The following is a 24,033-nucleotide window of genomic DNA, read 5'->3' on the forward strand; positions in this document are numbered from 1 at the left end:
GGGGGGACGTGGCAGCTCCAAAAGCAAGTCAGGAGCCCAGCTTGAGTCTATTTTGGACAAGTAGCCTACTTCCTGGGCCGCAGGTTTCTGTTCTGTACAACTTGGGGAACTGGACCAGAAGGGGAGTCAGAAACCCAAAGGCCTCAAGTGGCCTGGCAGGTGATGTAAACACGGCAAGTGGGCCGAACAGAGCAATAGGGAATGGTGAGGCCTGGGGACACGAAGAATGCATGCCCTGCTGCCAGCACGAAAGTTAAAGCTTTTCTTCCAAACCAGTGTCTTTGGTCCCTCACCCTGGGAATCTCAGGATGAGGTGTCCCCTAAGTCTGCAGTGACACGATGACCTGTCTGAGGTAATCAGGTCATATCACTCCTGCATAACATGTCACAATGGCTTTCTTTTAGTCTCAGGATACAATCTTGGCCTCTGTCCTACAGATCCCACCCGGCTCTCTATTTTAACCACAGGCGGGTCAAACAGGCTTTCTGTGTCATGTTATTTTTTTTAATTTTGTTTTGTCTTAGGGGGGATTAAGTTTGTTTATACATATATATATATATTTAATGGAGGTACTGTAGATTGAACCCAGGACCTTGTACATGCTAAGCATAAACTCTACCACTGAGCTATACCCTCCCCCTGAAACAGGCTCTCTGGAACCCCTCACACCAGTTCCCACCTCCTGCCTTACGCACGCTGGTCCCTCTGCCTGGACCTGTACATGGCTGTACATTGACCTCCCCGCCTGTCTCCCCTCCTTCCTCAGCGTCTGTTTTCTCTCCTAGGTTGTCGGGGTCACTAAGGAGAGTGACTGAGCCTGCAAGCCGGGCGCCCACCACACTCAGCCCTTCTGTGCCCAGAATTAGCAGCGCAGCCTCCTCTTGGCGGGATTCAGAGAGAGCGTCCACCTCCTAGAGCATGGCAGGTCAGCTACGGGGGGGGTTAAACTTTTTAAAACTAAAATGTTATTTAGAAGTTGAATACAGTGTTATAGAAGCTCCAGACAACACTGAAGTGTAAAACTTGTTTATAATGTCGACTGCTCTCTGGAAGTATCTGGTTTTGTATTTTCTTACTTGTTTTATTGTCTGTTTCAACCCCACCGAAATACAAGTTTCTTGAAAGTAAGGGTGGTGCTTGTCCTGTCTCGGCCCTGGAGGCAGCACTGCCCCAGAAGAGAACCATTGGTGTGGATATTTCTTTTTTTCCCTTTGGTTTTTGTTTGTTATTTTGTTGGGGTTTGTTTGTTTTGTTTTGTTTTGTTTTGTTTTGTTTTAGATATTTCATTTGAATCCATTTTCTACTAAGCCCCCACATAGAGTTACTTAATAACAGAGTCTGAGAAGCTCAAATAAAAGTGTTAATTATTAATATAACTCACAGAATTCAACCTTTACACTCAGCTGAATGCCCCAGGACTGTTTGCTTCAAACTAACATTTATATTTGTTCCTTAAGGGCTTAAATGGAATAATTAAAATCAAGAGTTTAAACATTTTGGTTTTAGATGTTCCCGGGGAAAATTTAAACAAACCCCCACAGCTGCCTCCGAGAAGAAATTGGTGGAACCTTTCAGACGAGGGAAATGCTACTTCAGAGGCTGTTAACGACACAGGCAGGACCTGTCAGAATCCGCTGTTCTTACAGCCTCTTGTCAGCCTTGCTCCCGAGAGCCAGACTCCGCACAGTCCCTGCCTCCCCCGGGGACGAGGGATCCGATTTTTCATATCTTGTTTAAGTGTCAAATTTTGACGAAGGGGAAGGAAGCAGAGCTGTGTGTCTGGGACAGATGCCTGCTAGCGAAGGGTTCACATGGAAGGTCCGTTATGGTCTTGTCCTCTTACGATGTTGGACAGCAGGGCTAAATTTCTCAGAGGATGACCCGAACAGAGGGGGCTGTTACAGAACTCAGCTGTGTTACTTTCGGGGCGTCGTAATTTGACCCGCTGTGTAGCTGTGTATCAGTGAACTCAGGTGGTGATAAACTACAGTACAGCTAGATTGTTTTAAATGCTTGTGATTTTAAAACTGCCACCCATAAAATAAAAAAGGTCGGTATTTCTTTGCTTCGGCCATTGTGACGCACCTAGACACTACCTTGTCCCCTTAGTGATTGCTGAATTCTGACAGAGGGGTCGTCCTTCAAGAGCAGTCGTTTCTTGTCCAGGTTTAGGTAAGAAAGTGCTCATAGTCTACGCACACCAGGAGCCCAAGTCTTTCAACGGGTCCCTGAAGGACGTGGCGGTGGCGGAGCTGGGCCGGCAGGGCTGCAGCATCACCGTGTCTGATCTCTACGCCATGGACTTTGAGCCGAGGGCCACGAGGAACGATATCACTGGTGAGTCACGGGGTAAACCGGCTTTTGAAGCTTCCTTGTGTGTGCGTCTTTTTCCTGAGGAGTAACTGACATAACATGTTCGTTTCAGGTGCACACCAGAAGGATTCGGTGCTCGTATACGTTGCAAAATGGCCACCACAATAGTTACAGTTTTTTCCTCTTGTGTTAAGAACTTTCAAGATCTGCTCCTTCAGATGTGCAGTTGTCTTCACTGTGGTTGCCGTGCTGTGCATGGCGTCCCCATGACTTACTCATCTAACAGCTGAAAGTTTGTCCATCTGACCCCTTCATCTGTATCACCCACCACCCCACCCCCCGTGCCAGGCAGCCACCAATCTGTTTTCTGTATTCATGAGCTCGGTCATTTTTGGTTTTGGTTTGGGTTTTAAGATTCCACATAAAAGTGAGATCATGCAGTATTTGTCTGAGGCCTGCAAGGTCCATCCTTGTTGAGGCCTTAGCATGAGGCCTGCAAGGTCCATCCTTGTTGTTGCAAATGGCAAGGTTTCCTTCCTTTTGATGGCTGAATGGTACTCCCCTATGTGTACAGATCACAGCTTCTTTGTCCAGTCGTCCATCGATGGGCATTTAGGTTGTTTCTGTGTCTTGGCTGTTGTAAATAATTCTGTAGTAGACAATGAGGTACAGATTTTTTTTTTTTTGAGAGAGAGAGTGCTTTCATTTTCTTCAGATAAATACCCAGAAGTGGAATTACTAGGTTATGTGATAGTTCTATTATAATTTTTTGAGGAACCTCCACACTGTTCTCTATAGTGGCTGCACCAGTTTACATTCCCACCAGCAGTGCCCAAGGGTTCCTTTTTCTCCACATCCCCCCAGCACTCATCTCTTGTCTTTTGGATGAGAGCCATTCTGACAGGCGAGAAGTGGTCTCTCACTGTCACTTTGACTTGAATTTCCCTGATGACTAGTGATGCTGAGCATCTTTTCATGGGCCTGTTGGCATCTGTATGTTCTCTTTGGAAAGATGTCTGTTCAGATCCTTTGCCCATTCTTAAATCAGATTGGTTGTTTGGGTTGGTTTTTTTTTTTTTTGGCCTTATTTATATGTTTTTAATTAAAAAGTGTTTGAAAACAAAGCTAATCATTGCACATGCTGTACAGTTCTCAAGTCGAGAAAGTCTACAGTGCAAGTCTTCTTCCCCATCCCCCAGCCACCAGGTCTCTCTGCCCCCAAGTGTCACCTGCTGTCTCTCGATCTTTCTGGAGATTGTCTGTGTCTGGACACACCCTAAGGCGACTCAGGGTACACCCTCCAGTTCCCTGCGCTCTTTTCAGAAAGGGGAGCATGCGCCGTACTTTGCTTTGCGCGTTGCTTGCTTTTTTGCTGCTGCAGAGTCCCCCACGGTGTGGAGGTGCCACTAAAGGGCATTTAGGTTGTTTCTCCCTTCCGCTGTTACAAACAGAGCGCAGCGGGCAGCGCGGCCAGGTGGGCCGTCCTACCTGTGCACCTGTATCCAGGAGACGAGCTCCGGTCGGAGGGACTATGGGTTTTTCGTTCTCGCAGATGATGTCAGATTGCTTCCCGTTGGTGCTGCGGCTCGTCTCCCACAAGCAGTGCCGCAAGTGCTGGTTCCTTCCCTCTTACCAATTTTTTGATAATTGCCAATCTGATAGGTGGAAAAATGGTCTCTCTGCACAGTTCTCCTTTGCCTTTCTCACACTGTAAGTGAGTGTTACCATTTTTGTATATATTTAAGAAGCATTTTTTCCAGCTTGATTGAGATATAATTGACAAAGGATTCAAGGTGTACAATATGATGTCTTGAAGATTTTTTTTAATATTCTTTTAAAAAAGCTAAATACTTGTAGCTTTTCATTTATGTTAATATTTTATATTTATAAATATTTACATTGATATTTTAATAAAAATTTAAATATTTTCTTTCCTGTGAATTATCTGTTCATATTTCTTACTTACTCTTCTGTTAGTCTTTTTTTAATTGATTTTGAAGAGCTCTTTATATATTAAAAAATTAGCCTAGAGTGTGGGATATGAAGTGTAAATACATTTTTACCTAATTTTTTTTAGTTTTGACTTTGCTTGTGGTGGGTTTTTTTTCACACAAGAGTTCATTTACTTTTGCTTAGTTGGCTTTTGATTAGCGGTCATTTTTTAATATGCGATTTACTTTTTTCTTAAAATTTTTTTTATTTTTAAAATTGAACTATAGTTGATTTACAATGTCATATTAGTTTCTGATATTCAACATAATGATTCAGTTATACATAAATATATTGTTTTTCATATTCTTTTTCATTATAAGTTACTACAAGGTACTAAATATAGTTCCCTGTGCTGTATGGTAGGTCCTTGTTGTTTATCTATTTTATACATAGTAGTTTGTATCTGCAGATTCCTAACTCCCGATTTATCCCTCCCCACCTTTTCCCCTTTGGTAGTAATAAGTTGGTTTTCTATGCCTGTGTGTCTGCTTCTGTTTTATTAATAAGTTTGTTTGTATCATTTTTCCAGACTCCACATATAAGTGATACAGTATGATGTTTGTCTTTCTCTGACTAGAGGTCAAACTTTCTGACACCTGGATTTTGTGTCATATAAAGTATATAAGCTTATTTTTTTTTTACATTGTTATAGTTTCTTGTGATATTTGACAGGTTCCGCTTTTTAAATTTAAATAGTTTATCTGTTCGGGGTTTATTTTGGTGTGTGATGTGGGTCCAGGTTTTTTCTGAGAACCTAGCTGTCTCACCACCGTTTATTTCGTGACCCAGCTGTTGCCCCGATTTAAAATGCCAACTTCGCTGTGATCTAATTCCCACGCAGGTTTGACTCTGTCTGCTCCTGGCGTGCTGGTTTGGTTTTCCCCTCCGTGACTCAGTACCACGTGGCTTTAATTATTTTGGCAAGTTTAACGTCTGATGGAGTTAAATCACCCTCTTTTCCCTTATTTTCTATTTTTCCCCAACTACTTTTATTTTTCTTTTCTACTTTGGGGGATGGGGAGGTAATTAGGTTTGTTTGTTTATTTTTAATGGAGGTGCTGGGGATTGAACCCAGGACCTTGTGTGTGCTAATTAAGCACGCGCTCCACCCCCTGAGCTATACCCTCCCCCCTTTTTACTTATCCCTACAGTCTTTTGAATTAGTGTTCCAGATTCAAAACGTAACGGGTGATGCCTCTATTGAGGCCCCGTTGAGTTTACAGATGGACTTTACGGGGCCGAGTGTTTTTGTCCCGGAGATGGGGGTGGCCCTTCTTTTGCTTTGTTCCGTTACAACCTTCCAGGTCTGTTTATGAGTTTTGTTTATGCAGATACTGCGTGATTCCTGTCACCTGGGTTCCGTTACCCTACGCAAAGAGGTTTACTGTGTGCGTGTCCAGCTCTGTGAATTTTCTCACTGTAGTAGTTTTCAGCTGATTTTCTGGGGCTTTCTGATAGACAGTCAGATCATCTGCAAATAATCATTTCTCCTCCGCGTTTCCGGTGTTTAATTCCTTTGCTTTCCTTCTGTCTGTGGTTGTGTTAAGGACCCCCGACTTAAAATTTAGTGCTGATGGGAGTAACTGGCATCGTTGTCTTTCCTCTCTTTTAAGAAACCAATCAACTGTTTCCTCTCAATGAGCCGCGGAGCACGGGCTGGGAAAACTGAGAGGGTTATGCGAAGGGACTCCTGGTTTTCCAGCGAATCAGGTGGTGACAAGGCTCGCTGTAAGAAGCATTTTAAGTGCGGTGAACTGACGGGCAGAGGGGGGACCCTGCAAGCCCTGCACGGCCCCGGGGCGGCGGCCCGGCGTTTCGCTGTGGCTCCTCGCATATCTTGCTCCGCCCACGAAGGGCCTGCTGGCGCCAGCTTTGGACGTCTGCAAGTGCAGGTGTAGATGGGGACCTGCTTTATTCACTGGCGCTGCCGGAGTCTTGCACACCGGCACCTCGCCGCATGCGTGCTGTAGCTCGCCAGTTCTCCTGCTGACTTGCGTCTTTGCTGTCGGCTTCTACTTCAAGCCGTCAGTCAGCATGTGTTCGCGGCTCTTGGATGTCCTCTTTCCCCTAGAGAGGCCTCCCCACACCACACTTACAAAAACAGTCCCATGTCCCGTGATACCTGGATACCTTGGCTTTGGCGCTTTTTCCTTTTACCTGGAACGTATAAGATGGCCCGTGCGCATTTTCTCGTCTGTTTCCCATGATCAGAAGCACCCAGTGTCCACGGTGGGCACCACACCTTGGACCCGGTCCCTCCTGCTCAGGGTCCCCAGGGTCCCCGCGGAGCTTTGTGCACAGAAAGCGTCCAGCAGGGGCTGAGAGGAGGCGGTGCCCTGGGATGTTCTCAGCCCTTGGTAGCCCCTCTGCAGGCCCCCCATGGTGGCAGGGTCACCCTGGGCCGTCTCCCCTCTGGTAGGTGGGGAGCTACCCTGCTCACAGGTATTATGAAGATGGAAAGGTGACGTGTGCAGCACAGCACGCGGTGGGCGGCGAGTCCCGGTGATCTGATCGGTGCCTTTGGGTGACGCACTCTGGTTGTCGAGAACCCACTAAAGGCAAAGATCAAAGTGTAAACTTGTCTTTCGGTTTAGTGCTGCGGGCGTCCGGCAGGCCTCAGCCCACACCTCCTCCCACCCATGCTGCCGCCTGACCTCTCCACCCCAACCAGACCTGCTCCTCAGTCCCTGCGGCCACAGTGACTCCAACCCATTCGGAGCGTTTCTGTCTATGGGGAGTGGCCCCCTGTGCGCAGGAAGCTTTAAGCCCCTTATCAGGGCTCACGAGACCTGGCCCACCTCTGCTGACACGTCCCCTGCGGCCCTCCCAGCCTCTCACCCCACGTCCTCCCCATGTGCTCCCCGTGGCCCTTTCCTGGCCGGCCAGCTTGTCCTTGCCCAGAACGTCCTCCACTTCCCTCCAGTTCTCTGGGCTGCCTAGAGAACTCCTGCTCCGTCGTCAGAACCCCGTCCACAGAGCTCACGCCCAGGGTCACTGGGCCGGTCACTGCCCTTTGGGCCACTGCGTTGTGACACACCCCAGTGTGAGGCCACCCGCATCCCGGTGTGGGATGTGAGGCTTATCCAGCCCTGATGTTACACGGTGCGAGCAGACTCATCGTGTTTTGTGTGTTAATTGTTTGATTACTTATCCACGTCTCCTACTGGACTTGGAGTCCCTTGAAGGTCAGGACAGTGGCTGCTTCTCTTTGTGTCCACAGTCTGACCACAGGGCCTGGCACCTGGCGGGATCTCAGTGACTGTCTGGTGCCTTTAGGGGGTGAGGTGGGGGACGTCCAGGTGACAGTGATGCATGCACTGCAGACGCCACCTGAGGAGAACATTTGTCGTGTCCCCCAGGCACCCTCTCTAACCCCGAGACCTTCAGTTACGGGGTGGAAGTGTATGAAGCCTACAAGAAGGCGGCTCTGAGCAGTGACATCGTCCAGGAGCAGAAAAAGGTTCAGGAGGCCGACCTGGTGATATTTCAGGTTTGTCTTTCCTCTGATCTTCCCGCCAAACTCCCGTCGTTCCGTGTGCAGGCCCTTCCCGGTGCTGAGTTCCCAGCACATCTGCACCCTCACTTCTGTCTACTTGGGTCGGGAGGCCCAGGGGCCGACACCGTCTGGAAGACCCTGACCCCTGGGAAGCGGGGTCTCCCTGTAGCCCGTGGTCCTGACACATCTGATCACATGGACGGCGCGTCCTCCGTTCCCCTGCCATCCCCTGCCCTGGACGTACTGGGGCTGCGTGAGAACCAGATTTGTCCACACGAGTGTTCTCAGGGTAACTTGGGCCAAGTGTGACTCCTGCCTTAGGCATCCTGGTCGTCAAGATGAGAATCTTCCTTTGTTGTCCCCTCACTGATGGCCTCACCCACCCACCCTCCCGTATTCGCCCACCAGTCATCCCAGATGGGGAGCTATTTGCAAATCAGGAAAAGGAGGCATAGAGAGGTTAAATAACTTGCCAGCACCCCACAGTGGAAGGTTGTGGAGCTTGGATTTTGGTGGCAAGTCTGAGTTGGATTTATAGTGAAAGCACATGAAATGTGGGCTTCTTTCCACCTTTGGTAACATTATTTCCTGGGCTCATATCTTTTCACTGATGGCACTGCTGGGTGCAGGGTTAGGGCAAACGTTGACCGGGACCAGGGCGGACGCCAGGGCATGCTCCTGCTGGTGTGTGGGATCTGAGGACCCCGCTTCAGTTTGTGTAGAACCTGAACTTTCTCAGAACCTACACCCTCACCCCCCCCCCCAGCGTGGAGGGGGCAGATTTTTTCCCACACCTGCCCTCTATCCCCTGGACTGGGTGGGTCACAGGACTGCTCCCCAGAGCCGGGGGCCAGCAGAGCTTCCAGTGGGCATCTCCCAGCCCTCTGGGTTGGGGCCGGCACCAGGGGGCACAGAGCCACCTGTGACAGCAGCCAGGACGTGGTCAGCCCTGCCTGCTCTGCACACAGGTCACCTGGGTGACGCTTGCCCGGCCCCCGGGGTGGGGGTGTGGAGGGGGGAGGGGGGAGGAGGGGAGGGGAGGGGAGGCTGCCCGAACCCCCGGATGGACAGACTGGAGCTGAAGCCCCTCCGCGCCGCGCCCGCAGTTCCCGCTGTACTGGTTCAGCGTGCCCGCCATCCTGAAGGGCTGGATGGACAGGGTGCTGTGCCAGGGCTTTGCCTTCGACCTGCCCGGCTTCTACGACGACGGCTTCCTCAAGGTAGGCGCCCGGAGGGCTGGTGTGCGTGGGGAGGGAAGGGGTGTCTCAGCAAGTCCTTTCTCATTTGCTTTTTGTCCGAGCAAACGTTGACTGGGCCCCAGCTGTGTGCACAGCCCGTGTGCTGCTTTGTTCCTGAGGTCACGGGCTTTTCCTGCAGCAGGGGTCCAGAGAGCCCCAAGCGTCGTGCTCGAGGCCAGGGCGCAGGGCGGGCTGGGGGCGGAGGGTGTGGCTGCACGGGGTCACCGGCTCCGGGGGCACCTGTTGCACAACGCGGTCCCTCACCTGGCCGTGCACAGGCTCGCCTCTGAGCATCGTGTACCCACCTTGAATACAGGATAACGTGGGAGGAGGGTATAGCTCAGTGGTAGAACATGTGCTTAGCATGCATGAGGTCCTGGGTTCAATCCCCAGCACCTCCATCAAAAATAAATAAATAAACCTAACTACCTCCTCCCCCCAGAAAACAGGATAACGCAACGCCCGCGTTCAGGGTGGGGATCGCCAGGAACCTGGCAGACACACAGCTCAAGGCAGCTGTGAAGTTCCCGCTAAAACAGATGACATTTTAAATTCTAAAAGCCTCAGAAAATAAATGTGTATGGAGAAACTCTGAGTTTTGGACCCAGAAGAGATGCTGCCCTTGCTGGGTGGTCCCAGAGCTGGGCGCTCCAGCGGCACCCCTCATCCCCCCAGCCACCCCCCACCCCCACCCCCTGGTGTAGCCTCGGCCTGGCCCCGCCCATTCCTCACCCGCTGCCCTGAAGCCTGCGCCCATCTCCGCCTGCGCTGGGGCCGTTCCCTCTGCCTGTTGCCTGCCCTCTTCCTGTTGGATGTAGCTGTCACCCTGGGCTTGACAGGATGGGAGTGTGTCCATCCCCGGGTTTTCCCTCCTGGTCGTCACAACCCTTCATGCTGGGGTTGTGTCTGTCGCCTCTGTCACTCTGCTCGGCTGGGGTCCCTTCAGTGCACGCCTTCCCCCCTGCAGGGTAAATCAGCCATCCTCTCCTTGACCACCGGCGGCACGGCTGAGATGTACTCGAAAACTGGAGTCAGCGGAGACTTCCGATACTTCCTGTGGCCCCTCCAGGTACCCCAGCCCCTTGGCCCCACCCTCCCCAAGGTATAAAGTGAGATGTGACTTAGGCCTGAAAGCCAGGCCGTTTTGACGTGCCCCCCTCCAGATAGAGGAAATGGTACCCTCTCGCCTCCTTGATGCTTTACTGAGCAGCACTGAAATGCTGGCGGATGAGGACACACGTTATAACGACAGCTTTGATCTTATGTGGACGGAGGCCAAGCCCACCTGGCTGGCTGGCCCCTGCCGGGGTAAACAGAAGCCCCCAGGTGGCGCTAGGTGTCGAGAGCTGGGGGCGTAGAGCCACCCACACCCTGGCTGTGCTGCCTGAAGGCAACCTTGCCCCCGAACCCTAGCCAGAGGCGCCCCGGGCCACATCTGCACAGACTCACGCCCACCCCATCCCCAGAGCCCACCCCTGACTCAAGGGGCCCAGGAGTTAGCCCCTGGCCTGGGGTGGCGGGGTGGGGTGGTGCCAAGGTCTGCTGTCTGCAGAGGGAAGCGGCGGGCGCTGGGCCAGCAAAGTGGACAGCCCCGGCTGGGCCGCCATTTCCAGTACGGAAGTCCCAGCAGACCCGGAAACCTGCCTGGGGACCGCTCATCCAGGTTGTTGAGAGGGACCTGCGTCCAGCGGGGAGGAGGTCGTTGTCGCCTTTAAATGGGCTTTAAAAATGCAGACAGTGGGTTGGGTTCCACCCGCCCACCCACCCTGATGGGGAGGCCTGGACAGGGGTGTGGGTTTAAGGGAAGGACAGTGATATTTCTAGAAAAAAAATGTCTTCTTGGAAAGGAGACGGGTTAGCGATTCCATCAAGTGACAGCCCAGCTGCGGAGGAAGGCCACTTACAGCGTGGGCTCCCTCCCCTCAGGCCGGCGTCTCTCAGCTGTCGTTAGTCTTGCTTTTTAAAAATCTTCACCTTTTTTTTTTTTTTGGTGTGCCAAAGTACATATTAGAAAAAAATGAGACTGTAAAATATAAAAACAAACTGAGCCCTCTTAATCCGCCTTGGTGACAGCCGCCGTCAGTCACCGGGGGCATTTCTTCACAGCCGCGTGGCTCCTCAGTGTGTACTTTTTATTGTTTGGTTTGTTGCGTTTATTTTTTTTACATAAACGGTGCCCCACAGACACTGCTTCAGCTTTCCCACTTTTTACCTTTAACAGATACCCTGATCAGCCTTCTGTGGTTATAGCTAGGAAAACCTCCCTCTAGAATGTTCCATCACATGGTGTGCCGTAATTTGCCTCATCAGTCAGAACCGTGAACTTGGTGTCTGACTCAGCAGCAGAGATTACAGAGTGATCTCGGTTTTCAGGGTAGAACTGGAACCTGCCGGCAGGGAGCTGGGGCGCGGCGGGGGGCCGCGCGCTGAGGCCCCAGGGCAGGGGTCTGTCCCCCTCCGCCTCCCCTTTGATGGCTGAACGAGCATGCGTGCGGGCGGACCTCTGACCAGCTCTCCTCCCTTGTGGCTGCAGCACGGCGCACTGCACTTCTGTGGATTTAAAGTCCTCGCCCCTCAGATCAGTTTTGCTCCCGAATTTGCGTCGGAAGAAGAAAGAAGGGGGATGGTGGCCTCCTGGGCCGAGAGGCTGAAGACCATCTGGAAGGAAGAGCCCATCGACTGCAGGCCCCCCTGGTACTTTGGGCAGTGACGCCCTGGGCCGCGGACGCACCACGTGGCGCCTCCCCCCACCCCGCCCCCGGCGGTGCAGGCCCGTGTCATTAATAAACGACCCCAGGACAAAGCAGGCGTGCCTGGTGCTGCGTGTCTGCCCCCCGGGGCCTCCGGCCAGTCGGGCCTCGGGCGCCGCGGCTGTGCTGGTCCTCCTCTGCGGGGCCTCGGCCTCCGGCTCCTTCCATTTTGATGCCTTCTCTTTTCTCATATCTTTCCGTCTCCCTGTTTTCGGCCTCACGGGTCGTGCTGTTTGCGGATAGTTCTCTGGGCACAGAGCTGGATCTGTCAGGTTTCATTTTGTTTCATTTCATAACTCAAATTTCCACTTCTCATAGGGAAGTTTAATCTCTTCACGGCTAGTGTTAGTGCTGCGCTGGGACTGACTTCTGTGTCTTTTTTTGGCATCATGACTGTGAAGTTTTAATCGAGCAGCCACTTAGCACATCTTTAAAATCGCCGAGTGCAGGTGACGGTAACGTTTCCAAGCACTAGTCCGCAGGCATCCTGTCGCTGCATGTGTTCAGGGAACACTGCTGAGAATGACCTGAGGTGCAGGCTTCTGTAGCGGGAGTGTCTCCCCAGAGCAGGCTGAGACTCGTCCTCTTCGGTTCTCTCGAGATCGTTCTCTCCAGACTTTGGACCTGCCTGCTTCGGATTCTCTTTTGGGCCCTGTTCTGGGGTGTCTTTTCCAGAAGCTGCTTCTTCACAATCTCCCATCTTCTGTTTTGTCGAGTATCTTTCACGTAGAGGTTCCCTAAATGCCAGGTTAGCTGCAGCTTCTCAAGCCTTCATCCTGGATGTGCTGGGATGGTCAGAAAATCCTCAGAAGGTGCTTACTTCTGAGTGTCTGTCCACAAGAAGGAGCTCCCTGATCGGCCCAGACGTTGAACACACTCCTCCCACAGCCCCTGGGGACCAGCCCCAGAATCCACAGGGTGAAGTGTCTTTTGACGATGACGGCTCACGGGCGCTCAGAGCGCAGCAGTCCCGACTCGGCAGAGACCCTCCCTGGGGCGCCGGGACCTCTCCCCAGCCACATGCTCCCCTTCAGTGTCTGAGTCCTAGCTTCTGATTCTATCTTCACCCAAAAGTCTTGATGCAAGACCCACAGATTCCCCTTCGGTGACTGCCAGGCTGTCTCCTCTACGGTCTCCCTGGGAGTCAGGCGAGACGGAAGTGCGGAAATGCCTCCACCGTGGTGTCGGAGGCAGACCCGTCACACACACGTTTGCATTTCTGTCTGCAGACTTTCTCTTTCTCCTCTGTTTTGGATGTTTGTGGATTTGGGGTTTTCTCTGCACCATCGTGTATATTTCCAGGCGCGCTGTCTTAAAAAGCCCTGGTTAGCCCGATGTGCGAAGGTGAAACCTTCAGTGATGCTCGGGGGCCAGCCTCTTGTCCAGGGTGTCAGCCCCGAAAGATCGGCTTCTCGGCTGGGGTTCTCCCGGCTCTCGTCACCCTCGGTGTCTCCATGCAGTTCTCGGGCTCACAGCTGCTCATCGAAGCCCCTTTGCGGCCCGTGTTTCCTGCCTGGCCCGGGAGCGGGGTCCGGGCGGGCCAGGAGGTCACCGTCACCCCAAGGCCTGCCTTCTGTCCTGTGTGTCTCTTTGCCTAGTTTTCTGTGGCAGAAGTTCCCTCACGTGCCCTGGGCTGCTGCCGATCGGATTCTGTCTCCTGAGTCCCGCCGAGTTTCTGGTCCCCCTGGAGAATTCTGCCCACTGTCTCCCTGGGCACCTCGGATCCAGCACGTCGTCAGCGGGGCTCGGCCTTCTCCTTCCCATGCCTCCTCACCTCAGTAAGCGGCAGGAGCCGTCGCTGGCGCTCGGGCCCGGCCCTGGGGCCCGCCACAACCCGCGTCCGGTCAGGCCGCACGCGTGGGTGAGCGGCCTCCCGCACATGCTTGTCTTGCCCACCGGCCCGAAACCCGCCTGTCCTCGTGCAGGTCATCGAAGTCCTCTTTCCCTGGGACAGCTTGGCCTTGAACACGCGGGATGTTCACCCTGGCTTCCGGGCAAAGCTGTGAGCACCCGAGGCTCGGACCCGGTTGTGTCTCGTTAGCTCCCCCGGCCCTGGGCCCCCGTTACACTGGTTTTAGAGTCTCCCCGCTGAAACACTTAGACCCACTCAGCCTCGGCAGGGTGGCAAGAGTGGATGGCAGCCTTAGAAGGTTATTCTAAGCCTTGGCGCCGTTTTTCTTAGGAGCATTTTTGGGGGCCTTTTAACATTCAGGAAGTTCTCCTTGGTTATGCAGCGTTAGGGTTTGGGTGGAAGTTGGTTAAAAAAAAAAAGAGGAAAGAGATTTCTCTACTTGAGATCAGGAAGGTGTCACGGGTTTGGGAGCAGCTGGGAGTGTGGGAGAGGGAAGGGGCACAGGTCTGGGGGGCAGGAGAGAGGAGGCACACGAGGTTGGGGGCCCACAATGAAGGAACCATGGGGCGGCCGCACCCAGGTGGCCCTCCGTCTGCCAGACCTATGCTCGGGCTGTACTGTTCTGCCCTTAAAGGAAGGTTCTAACCCCAGATGAGACCCGACCCGAGGGCTGGAGATCACGTGGGTGTCCCCAGCACCGAGCAGTCCGCCTGTGACACCGTCTGGCAACAAGTAACAAGAGCTACACACACACTCAGCCTTTGCCCGGACAACTCCGCTTCCAGGATGGACGTCAGGAAATGCTGCAGACAAAGCAAAAGCAGCTTGCTGAGTTAAATTTTGTTTCCTTAGGGACGCTACTTGTACAGTGAATGAGAATAGCTAACACGTATCAGATGCTGAAACCGCGCTGTGCCGGGGCTGGTATAAATTCTCCACGCGTATTGTTGGCTCACTGAATCCTCATGTCAGCCCTGGGGGCAAGTCCTCTGGTGCCCCCACGTTACAGGTGGGGAAACTGAGCCAAGTTCGGTTAAGACACTTCCCAAGGACCTCAGCTCGAGAGGCTGGATGTGGGGTTTGAGCCCGAGTACCCAGTCCCTCTCTGGAAGCAGCCTGTGTGCCTGGGACCCGGGTGGTGACAGCGTTGTGGCTGCACACCGGGCTGAGACGGCAGGCGTCGTGAACGGTCATCACCGTCTGTCCTGCACCTACCCCGTTTCTTCTCGTGGCCACACCAGGCTTTCCTCTGGGAAACATGGCCTTTCCACAAGCCGTGTGGTTTCATGGGGTGATGGCTCCTCTGACTGCGCAGTGTCCCTGCCCCAGGAAACCCGCGCCAGGCCGTGAGCTTTGAGCTCAGGGAGGAGGAGGCTTTTCCTGCTTCTGGACTTCGGGCTGTGATGTCGGGTTGGCCGGAAGCCACGATGGAGAGCTTGTCTGTCTGCAAGTGGAGCCACGCTGAGGGGACCTCGTCCAAGCCATGGAGGCGGCTTCCTATGGACATCCTTGACACCTGGACCCATCCCTGCCTGGAGCAGGATTTCATTCCTCAGGTCTCCGGTCACATAAGGCAGTAAGTACATCACCTTTTTTGCTTAAGTGGCTTTATAGTGACTGCAGGCAGAGCAGTGCTAAGCAATTCAACAAGCGGAGTTAGCGTTACATGGAAACATGAATTACTCCAGTGAAAGCAAAACAAACTGACTTTGGAGTAGGATTATGGTGACATAAAAAAACACACAGAGGTGTATAGAATTTGAACAAAGGGTGCGGTAACACATCAAATTATTTTTCTCACCAAGTGGGTTAGATAAGAAGAGGAGGACTCTGCCCCGTGGGGACCGAGGGCGGCACGGGGACCAAGGATGGCCCAGGGCCCGGGCCCAGTCCCGGTTCTGCACTGACTGACTGACCTTGAACAAGCTTTGGGCCTCAGTTTCCTCACCTGTGGAAGAAGGGGGTCAGGCCTTCCTAGTGGGCCCGCTGGTTGTGCAAGATTCCTGGGGGCCCTCAGCCCTGCGCGTTGTAGTCTTTTTCTGGAGGCCCCAGGAAGAGCTGAAATGCTGTCTGCGGTGCCCCTGGCTGGGGCCAGTCCTGACTTGGCTTGTGGACACTGGTAGGTCCGATTCCTGTTTGCCTCCCACTATCTCTTCCTGTAAAGTGGGATGGGTGCTTTGAAGTGTAAACGCATTCAGTCATCAGCTTTATTAAAATGTGCTGAGGACTGAGTTTCTAGGGAATCAGATCGTGTGTCACTTGAACCCCTGCGTCACTAATGGAACGGCTGTATTTTGTGCAGATTTCTCCCAGCACGAGCTGGTAGCCTGTAAGATTTTACTATCATCTCCATTTTACACCTGGGTAAACTGAGCCCCTCAGAGTTACAGGAACTTTGCCAGGGCCCCCCTGCTTCCTGTGGCAGAGCTGAGGCTCACACCAAGGCAGCCTTTTCCAGAGTTTGTGCTCAGAACCACTGAGGCCCATGAAGCCATTGGTGGGGGGCTGCACTGAACAGAGGCTGTTTTGAGGAATGACCCTCCATGACCCCACAGGGGCGCTCACAGCGGGAAGAGGAGAAGCCTGAGTGAGGCCCCCCACTCGGCAAGGGCTGAATGTTTTGTGGGTCAAGGATGTTCTGCAGCATTTCTGAGGTTGAAAACCCCACTGAGACGTTCACTTCCTGCTCTCTGCAGACGAGATTTCTCAGAAGCCTGCCTGTGGCAAAATTCCAGAGGCCAGACAAGCCACAACAAACACACTTCTAAGTGCATTGCTCAGGTCATAAGAAGCAAGGGGAAATGGCAGGGCATATCCCAGCCTGTCCTCTCCTGACCCCGAACCTTGCCCCATAGCAACAGAAACCTCATGAGTTGCTGACGGCAGAATGATAAGGAATGCAGAAATCAAGCTGCCTCAGGGGCCATGTGCTGGTATCAGTGCACTGTGTTATCAGTACTCTGAGTGATCAACACTCCAGCAGAGAGGGGCACGACCAGACCTTGCGGGAGTGGGTTTGCAGAAAGGAGCCACTGGTACCCCCGCAATGTTCGAAGCGGCGACGCCGACCCCGGGTCCACGCGCAGCGAGATGAGCCCCTGAACCCCTGACGAGAGGCGCAGCCGAGCTCACGGGCCTCGGACGGACCTCCGGCGTCCCTAGACCAGGGCCTGGAGGCCAGCCCCTCCGGCCCGGCAGCTGGCGTGTACCGGTTCTGTCCGCCGCTCTGGGGTCTCCGGGCGTCTGGCGCGGACGCCTGAACGGAGCGCGCGCGGGCCGCGGTAGCCAGTGAGGCGCGCGCGCAAGGGCTTCGCGTGAGTGCGCGGCCCTGCGCGGCGTCCTCCCCTCCTCTCTTCCACCCCAACTACAGTGGGTGGGAAAAAAAGACAGCAGATCAGAGGTGCATCAGCCTGAGAGAAAAAATGCCTGGTGTCGAGCACAGCCCGCAAAGCTGCTCCTGGGAAGCGCTGCCCAGGAGGCGCCCCTCGCAGCTCGCCTGGCGCGTCGCGCTTCACGGCCGCGGGCGGGGACCCGGGCCGCGCGACTCAGCGAAACCGGAGCCGGAGCTTTGCGCTCCTCTCGTGCTGGTCCCCCGGCCCCTGGGTCCCGTGACGGCAGCGCGGAGGCCCGTCGCCGACGCCTTCCCACGCGGAGGTCGCCTTCCCGGCCGCCGGCCGCAGAGGAACGGGGCGTCACTGCTCTCAAAGGAAGCGGCGGCCGCCCTGCCGTCCCTGGGGAGGGACGTCAGCCCGTCCGCGGAGGGTGCCCGCTGCAAACCCAAGTGAGGAGGCGCGGGCCCGCTCGGCACGCCCGGCAGGAGCTCGCGGAGAGCCAGGGCCCGGCGCGGGTGCCTGTCCCAACTGCAAAGTGAGAACTGGGCAGAAAGCACGAAAAGGTGTTTTGCCAATGTGGCGATGTTCTCTTTAGCCGCGTTCTCTGCACTTGTCATCCGTGTGTGTATTTATGTGCGCGTGGAAGTAAATTCACACGCGAGGACCGGGCGGCGAGCACTGTCGGATGTCGGTTCTCAGAGAACCAGGGAAGGGAATTCGCCCCTCCTCCTGCCGCTCCATCCCCGCTTCTCTCCTTTGTCAGAGGTGCCCCCAGGTTGTCCCTGTCCTCCCTACAGACCACAGAGAGTACGCACCCGGCTCTGAGTGTCCCATGTGGCAGCGGTGGCGCTGCACCTGTCGGCGGGGGGCCCACGGGGAGGGAGCTCCAGCTCTGGGATGTCCACATCATTCATCTATGAATAATGATACTTTTGTTTCTTCTTTTACAACTCTTGTGCTTTTTTTTTTTTTTTGGCTTTTTGTGTTTTTAGGGAAACCTTCTATACAATGGATGGACATGCTTATCTTGTTATTGATGTCAACGTGAAAGCTTTTAAGGATACAGCATTAGTATGATGAATTGTTCAATTTATCCATTATTTTATGCATATATTGAGATAACCGTGTTTTTAACTGTAATCTGTTGATGTAGTAAATTTCAGCGATTGCTCTCCTGATCTTAAACGAGCCTTGCTTTCCTGGGAAACCTGGCCATTGTGTGTTACCTTCTTTACATCCCCATGAATTCTGTTTGCTAACAGCATAATGGTAAACGTAGCTAGAATACAATTCAGAATTACTTGGCATTCAAAGAGCCAGAAAAATCTTAACTTGGCATGGGAAAAGAAAGTCAAGAGGTGCTAACATCAAGATGACACAGATGTGGGGGTGATCGGACAGAGGCGTCACAGCAGCTCCAATTATAAAAATGCTCCCGTGATCAAGCATTGCTGTGAAGCTCCGGGTCTTATTTAAATTCCATGGAGAAAGTTGTTATTTTTGTTTCAGCAGGTAATCAGCCTGGTTAGGCTCTGGCTGTGGTTCCCGGTCAGCTCATCTTTCTCAGCCTCTGTGGTGCGGCTTGGATCCGCTGCCAGTGGTCGCCACCCAGTGGCCGGTCTGGGACCTGAGCGGTTCCCGGTTCTCAGTCCGCAGTCTGGAGGCTGGAGTCAAACCTACAGTTGTAATTAGGTTGGTTTGTTTGTTTATTTATTTATTTTTAGATAGAGGAGGGACTGGGGATTGAACCCAGGACCTCGTGCATGCTAAGCATGTGCTCTACCATGTGAGCTATACCCTCCCTAACAAGACACAAATTACTGCTATAATGAAAAGAGGGGATATCACTACAAACCTGCAGACATTAAAAAGCCAATAAGCCACTAAAATAATTGTATGAACATCTCTATACACATAAGCTTTAAATGAAATGGACCAATTCCTTGAAAACTGCAAACCGCTAAGATGTGCGCATGGACTTTGGTTGGTTCATGAATTGTAGCAGATGCACCACACTGACGCGAGGTGATGGGAGGGACTGTGTCCGAGGGGGTCTGGAACTGTGCTGCCTGTTCAGTTTTTCTGTAAACCTGAACTGTTCTTAAAATGGTCTGTTAGTTTTTTAAATGCTGAAAGTCATCAGCTAGCTGGCTGGTGCGGGTCTGCTCCCTCCGCTCCTCTCTCTAGTTGGCCTGTGTCTATCCCTTTGCTGTTCCACACTGTACTCATTAGTGTCTTAAAGTTGGGCCGTGTGGATCCAAATGTGTCTTTTTCAAAATGATTAACCACTCTAGCCTCTTCAGCTTTTTCCTGATCTCTTCTTTTTTTTTTTTTTTTTCAGTTCCAGGATCCCATCCATGAAACCATGTTAAATTCAGTTCTCATGTCTTCTTAGCCTTCTCTCATCTGTGAGGTTTCTCAGAGACTCGTGTTTTTGACAACTTTGACGGTTTTGAAGAATACTGGTGAGGTACATTGTAGGATGTCCCTCTAATGAATGTGCCCGAAGTTTTCTCATGGTTAGACTGCAGTTATGGGTCTCAGGGGGAAGATTGCAGAGGGGAAGTGCCATTTTCAGGACACCCCAGCCAGGGTACGTGCTGTCAATGTGATTTATGAGTGTCGGCGTTGAGCTTGATCTGGCCAGCAGCTGAAACAGCTGTGTCCTCTCTCCCCCTTTGCCCGCTGTGTTATTTGGGGAGAAGTCCCTTTGTGGCGCCCACACTTAAAGAGCAGGAGTTACGCTCCCCGTCTTTAGACTGGAATATCTACATGATTTATTTGGAATTCTTCTGCATAGATTTACTTCTTCCCCACTTACTTATTTATTCAGTCATTTGCCTGTGTCAGTGTGCACTCATGGACATTGTTTTACACTTCAGGCTATAATCTATTGCTACTTTACACAATTATCTTGCTCAGCTTTGTTCCATTGGAAACGCCTTTAGAAACCAAGATCTGGCCGCCAGGTGCGCTCGCTGCCACTGAATGGTGTGAGGTCCTCCAGGCTCCCTCAACTGACAGAGCAAGGAACTGTCTGTGTGCACACCAACCCATGTGTATACGTACATCTATAAATATTTCTGTGAGTAGCCATCTGTATCTACACGAAGTGCTTACCATCTTCCACGCTGTCCCAGCCCCGCTGTCCCTTCCTTCCCTTTCTTACCTGTAAATGTCCGCGTGACTGAGGTCAGCCCCTTTCCCCCTCCACGCTCCGCAGTGAGCTTGTTTTATACTTTGGAAGTACAGTTAGACTCTCTTGCCACAGTCTGCATTTTTTCCTTGGATCTCCTGACCTCCTAAATTATTCTTTAGAAAAGTTTGCATTCATTAAGGTTCACTCTGTGTGTGGTAAAGGTCTGTGGGTTTTGACAAATATCTGATGTTACGTATCCACCATTACAGAGTCACCCAGAACAGCTTCACTGTGCTGAAGCTCCCTGCGTTTCCCCTGCTCGTCCTTCCCCCTCTATACCCACGCCTTTGGCCACCACTGATCTTTTTACTGTATGTATAGTTTTGCCTTTTCCAAAATGTCGTATACTTGGAATCCAACAATATGTAGCCTTTCAGACTGGCTTCTTTTACTGAGAAATATGCATTTAAGGGTCCTCCATGTGTTTCTGTGGCATTTCTCCTTATTACTGAATAATACTCCATTGCATGGGTGTACTGTAGTTTATCCTTCACCTATTAAAGGACATCCTGGTTGCTTCCAGTTTTTAGCAATTATGAATAAAGCTGTTATAAACATCAATGTTCAGGTTTTTGTGTGGGCATGAGTTTTCAGTTCATTTGGGTAAATACGTAGGAGTGCAATCAGTGGGTCACAGGCAAGACAGTGCTTAGGTTTTTAAGAAACTGCCCAGCTTTCTTCTACAGTGGCTGTACCATTTTACATTCCCACCAGCAAAGAAAAAGTTACTTATTTTTCAGTATCCTCTCCAGCAATTGGTATGGCCAGTTTTTTTGTTTGTTTAGCCATTCTGATAGGTGTGTAGTGATGACTACAATAAGCGAGCAACTCGTTGTTTTAGTTTGCAGTTCCCTAATAACAAATGATGTTAAGCACCTTTTCATATGTTTATTTGCCATCTTTGGTGAGGTGTCCAGATAGTTTGCCATTTTTAATAGGGTCGTTTGTTTTTGTATTGTTGAGCTTTAAAGTTTTTTTTTAATATTTGAATACAAATCCTCTATCAGATATTTGCTTTGCAAACATTTTCTCCCAGTATGTGAAGTCTGTTTTCATTCTCTTACTAGTTTCTTTCCAGAGCAAAAGTTTTTCATTTTAATAAAGTCTAACTCGTCAATTTTTCTATTGTAGATCATGCTTTTGGTGTCATATCTAAAAACTCATCACCAAATCCAAGGTCACCTAGATTTTCTGTTATGTTTTCTCTAGAAGTTTCATAGTTTTGCATTTCAAATTTATGTCTATGATTAACTTTTAGTTAGTTTTTGTGGAACGTAAAAGGTCTGTGTGTAGATTTCCTTTTTTGCATATGATGTCTAATTATTCCAGTACCATTTGTTGCAAAGACTACCATTCTTCTATTGAATTGCCTTTGCTCCTTTGTCAAAGCTTAGTCTGCTGTAGATGTGTGGCTCCTCTGGGTGTTCCATTCTGTTCCATTGATCTATGTGTCTCTCTTTCGCCAGCACCGTACTGTCTTGATCTTTGTAGCTCTGTACTTTTGAAGGCAGCTGATGTCAGTCCTCCAAGTTTGTTCTCCTCCAGTATTGTGTTGGCTGTTCGGAGTTTCTTGCCTTTCCACATAAACATAGAATCAGCTTGTCTATGTCCCCAAAATAGCTTGCTGGCATTTTCATTGGCATTACATTGAACCTATAGATGAGTGGGGAAGAACTGACATCTTAACAATATTTATTCTTCCAACCATGAATTTGGAATATCTTTCCATCTATTTAGGTCTTCTTTGATTTCATTCATCAGAATTTTGTAGTTTTCCAAACTTAAACCCTATGCATGTTTTGTTAGATTTATACCTATTTCATTTGCTAATACAAATGCTAATACAAATGGTGTTGGTTTAAGTTTCAGCTGTTCATTGCTGGAATAAAGGAAACTGATTGACTTTTGTGTGTTAACCTTGTGTCCTGCAACCTTCCTAAAATTACTAATTAGCTCAAGGAGGGTTTTCTGTCTGTTTTGCTAATTCTTTGGGATATTCTACAAACAGAATCATGTCATCTGTGAACAAAGGTGATTTTATTTCTCCCTTCCCAATCTGTATATTTTGTGTTTTCTTTTCTTGTCTTATTGCACTAGCTAAGACTTCCAGTACAATGTTGAGTAGGAGTGGCGAGACAAGATTTGCCTTGGTCCTGTTCTTAAGGGAAAAGCATTCAGTTTCTCACCATTAAGTGTGATGTCACCTGCAGGATTCTGTAGGTGCCCTTAATCAAGTTAAGGAAGTCCCCCTCCGTTCCTAGTTTGCTGAGAACTTACCACGAATTGGTGTTAGATTTTCTCAAATGCTGTTCTGCATCAACTGATATGATCTTTAGCTTACTGATGTGGTGGGTTACGTTAATTGATTTTCTAATCTGAACCAGCCATGCATGCCTGGACTACGTCCCAATTGATCATGCTATATGATTCTTTGTATACATTGTTGGATTGGGATTTGTGAATATTTTGTTGATTGTTTTCATATTTATGTTTATAAGAAATACTATTGTTTTCTTGCAATGTCTTCATCTGATTTTGGTAATGCTGGTCTCATAAAATGAGTTAGGAAGTAATCTTCCTGCTTCCTGGTTTCTGGAGATTGTGGAGAATTGGTACCATTTCTTTTTCAAATGGAACTCATCAGTGAAACCGTCTGGACCTAGTGGCTTGTCTTATGTAAGATCATTACTTTTTCAAATTCTTTAATAGTTGTAGGCCTACTCAGATTCCCTACTTTTTTGTAAGTTTCAGTAGTTTGTGTCTTTCAAGGAACTGGTCATCATCTGAGTTATTGAGTTTTGGGGCATAGGGTTGTTCATAGTGTTTTTTTAATTTCCTTTTTAACGTCCACAAAATCAGCAGTGATGGCCTCTCCTTGAATTCTGAAACTAATTTGTGACTTTCCCTCGTTTTCCCTTGGTTAGCTTAGTTGGAGGTCTACCAATTTGATGATCTTTTCAAAGAACAGGATTTTGATTTCATTGATTTTCTCTGATGATTTCCTGATTTCAGTGTCATTAGTTTTACCTCTAATTTTTATCATTTCTCTTTCTCATCTAGCTTTAGCCTAACAGTGCTCTTCTGTCTCTAGGTCACTAATGTGGAAGAACATCATTATTGATCTTAGGTCTTTTTTATTTTCTAGTACTTGCATTTAATGCCATAAGTTTCCCTCTATGCACTGCTTTTACTGCATCCCACAAATTTTGATGTTTTATTTTATTCAGTCAAAATATTTAAAAAATTCTACTGAGACTTCTTTTTTTTGACTCGTTGTTATTTAGATGTGGATTCTTTAAGCTCCAAATATACTGAGATTTTTCCAGCTTTCTGTTTTTTGTTTATATTTTAATTCTCCTATGATCTAAGGACATACTTGGTATTGTTTCTATTATTTAAATGTGTTAAGATACTTATTATGGCCTAGAATATGGTCTATCTGGGTAAATGTTCCATGTGGTCTTGAGAAGACTGTGTATTCTACTGTTTTGGGGTGAAATGTCAGTGAGATCCAGTTAATTATAGTACTGGTCAGTTCAGATAAATTCTTACTGATATTTCTGCCTGCTGAATCCATCAGTTACTGAAGGAGGAGTCCTGAAACTTCAGGCCACAATAGTGGAACTGTCTGTTTCTCCTCGAAGTTCTGTCAATGGTTCTTCACACACTTTGAGCCTCTGGTGTTAGATGCATGTACATCAAGGCTCTTTTCATCGTCTTGGAGAACTGACCCCTTTATCACTATGTGATTCCCCTCTTTATCATTGATCCTGGCTCTAAAGTCTGCTTGGCCTGGAATTAATATAGCTGTTTCAGCTTGTTTTGTTTTGTGTTGATTACTGTTAGCATGGTGTGTCTTT

The 24,033-nt window shown here is 50.2% G+C and overlaps 1 protein-coding gene and 1 long non-coding RNA gene across 6 annotated transcripts in view; one reads left to right on the top strand and one right to left on the bottom strand.

The window, feature by feature from the left end:
• The window catches only part of NQO2 (N-ribosyldihydronicotinamide:quinone reductase 2), a 33,648-nt gene extending 12,436 nt beyond the window's left edge, over positions 1–21,212 (top strand). Inside the window, exons 4-10 of one of the 5 annotated variants that reach the window (XM_032462418.1) lie at positions 787–926; positions 2,168–2,338; positions 7,666–7,796; positions 8,909–9,022; positions 10,008–10,109; positions 18,484–18,666; positions 19,316–21,212. In XM_032462418.1, coding sequence (XP_032318309.1) covers positions 920–926; positions 2,168–2,338; positions 7,666–7,796; positions 8,909–9,022; positions 10,008–10,109; positions 18,484–18,666 — 708 coding nt within the window. In that variant the 5' untranslated portion in view covers positions 787–919 and the 3' untranslated portion in view covers positions 19,316–21,212. The other 4 variants (XM_032462417.1, XM_032462419.1, XM_032462420.1 and 1 more) reach the window with 4 other exon arrangements.
• On the bottom strand, positions 80–23,692 carry LOC116658158. The gene is made up of 4 exons (XR_004313344.1): positions 23,587–23,692; positions 19,071–19,074; positions 6,025–6,028; positions 80–92 (listed from the first exon to the last, which is right to left on the bottom strand). It is a non-coding gene; the product is annotated as an uncharacterized LOC116658158 (long non-coding RNA).
• Positions 23,693–24,033: the final 341 nt, after the last annotated feature.

The sequence above is a fragment of the Camelus ferus genome, chromosome 20 (genome assembly GCF_009834535.1).
Source record: "Camelus ferus isolate YT-003-E chromosome 20, BCGSAC_Cfer_1.0, whole genome shotgun sequence".
NCBI classification, from domain to species: Eukaryota; Metazoa; Chordata; class Mammalia; order Artiodactyla; family Camelidae; genus Camelus; species Camelus ferus.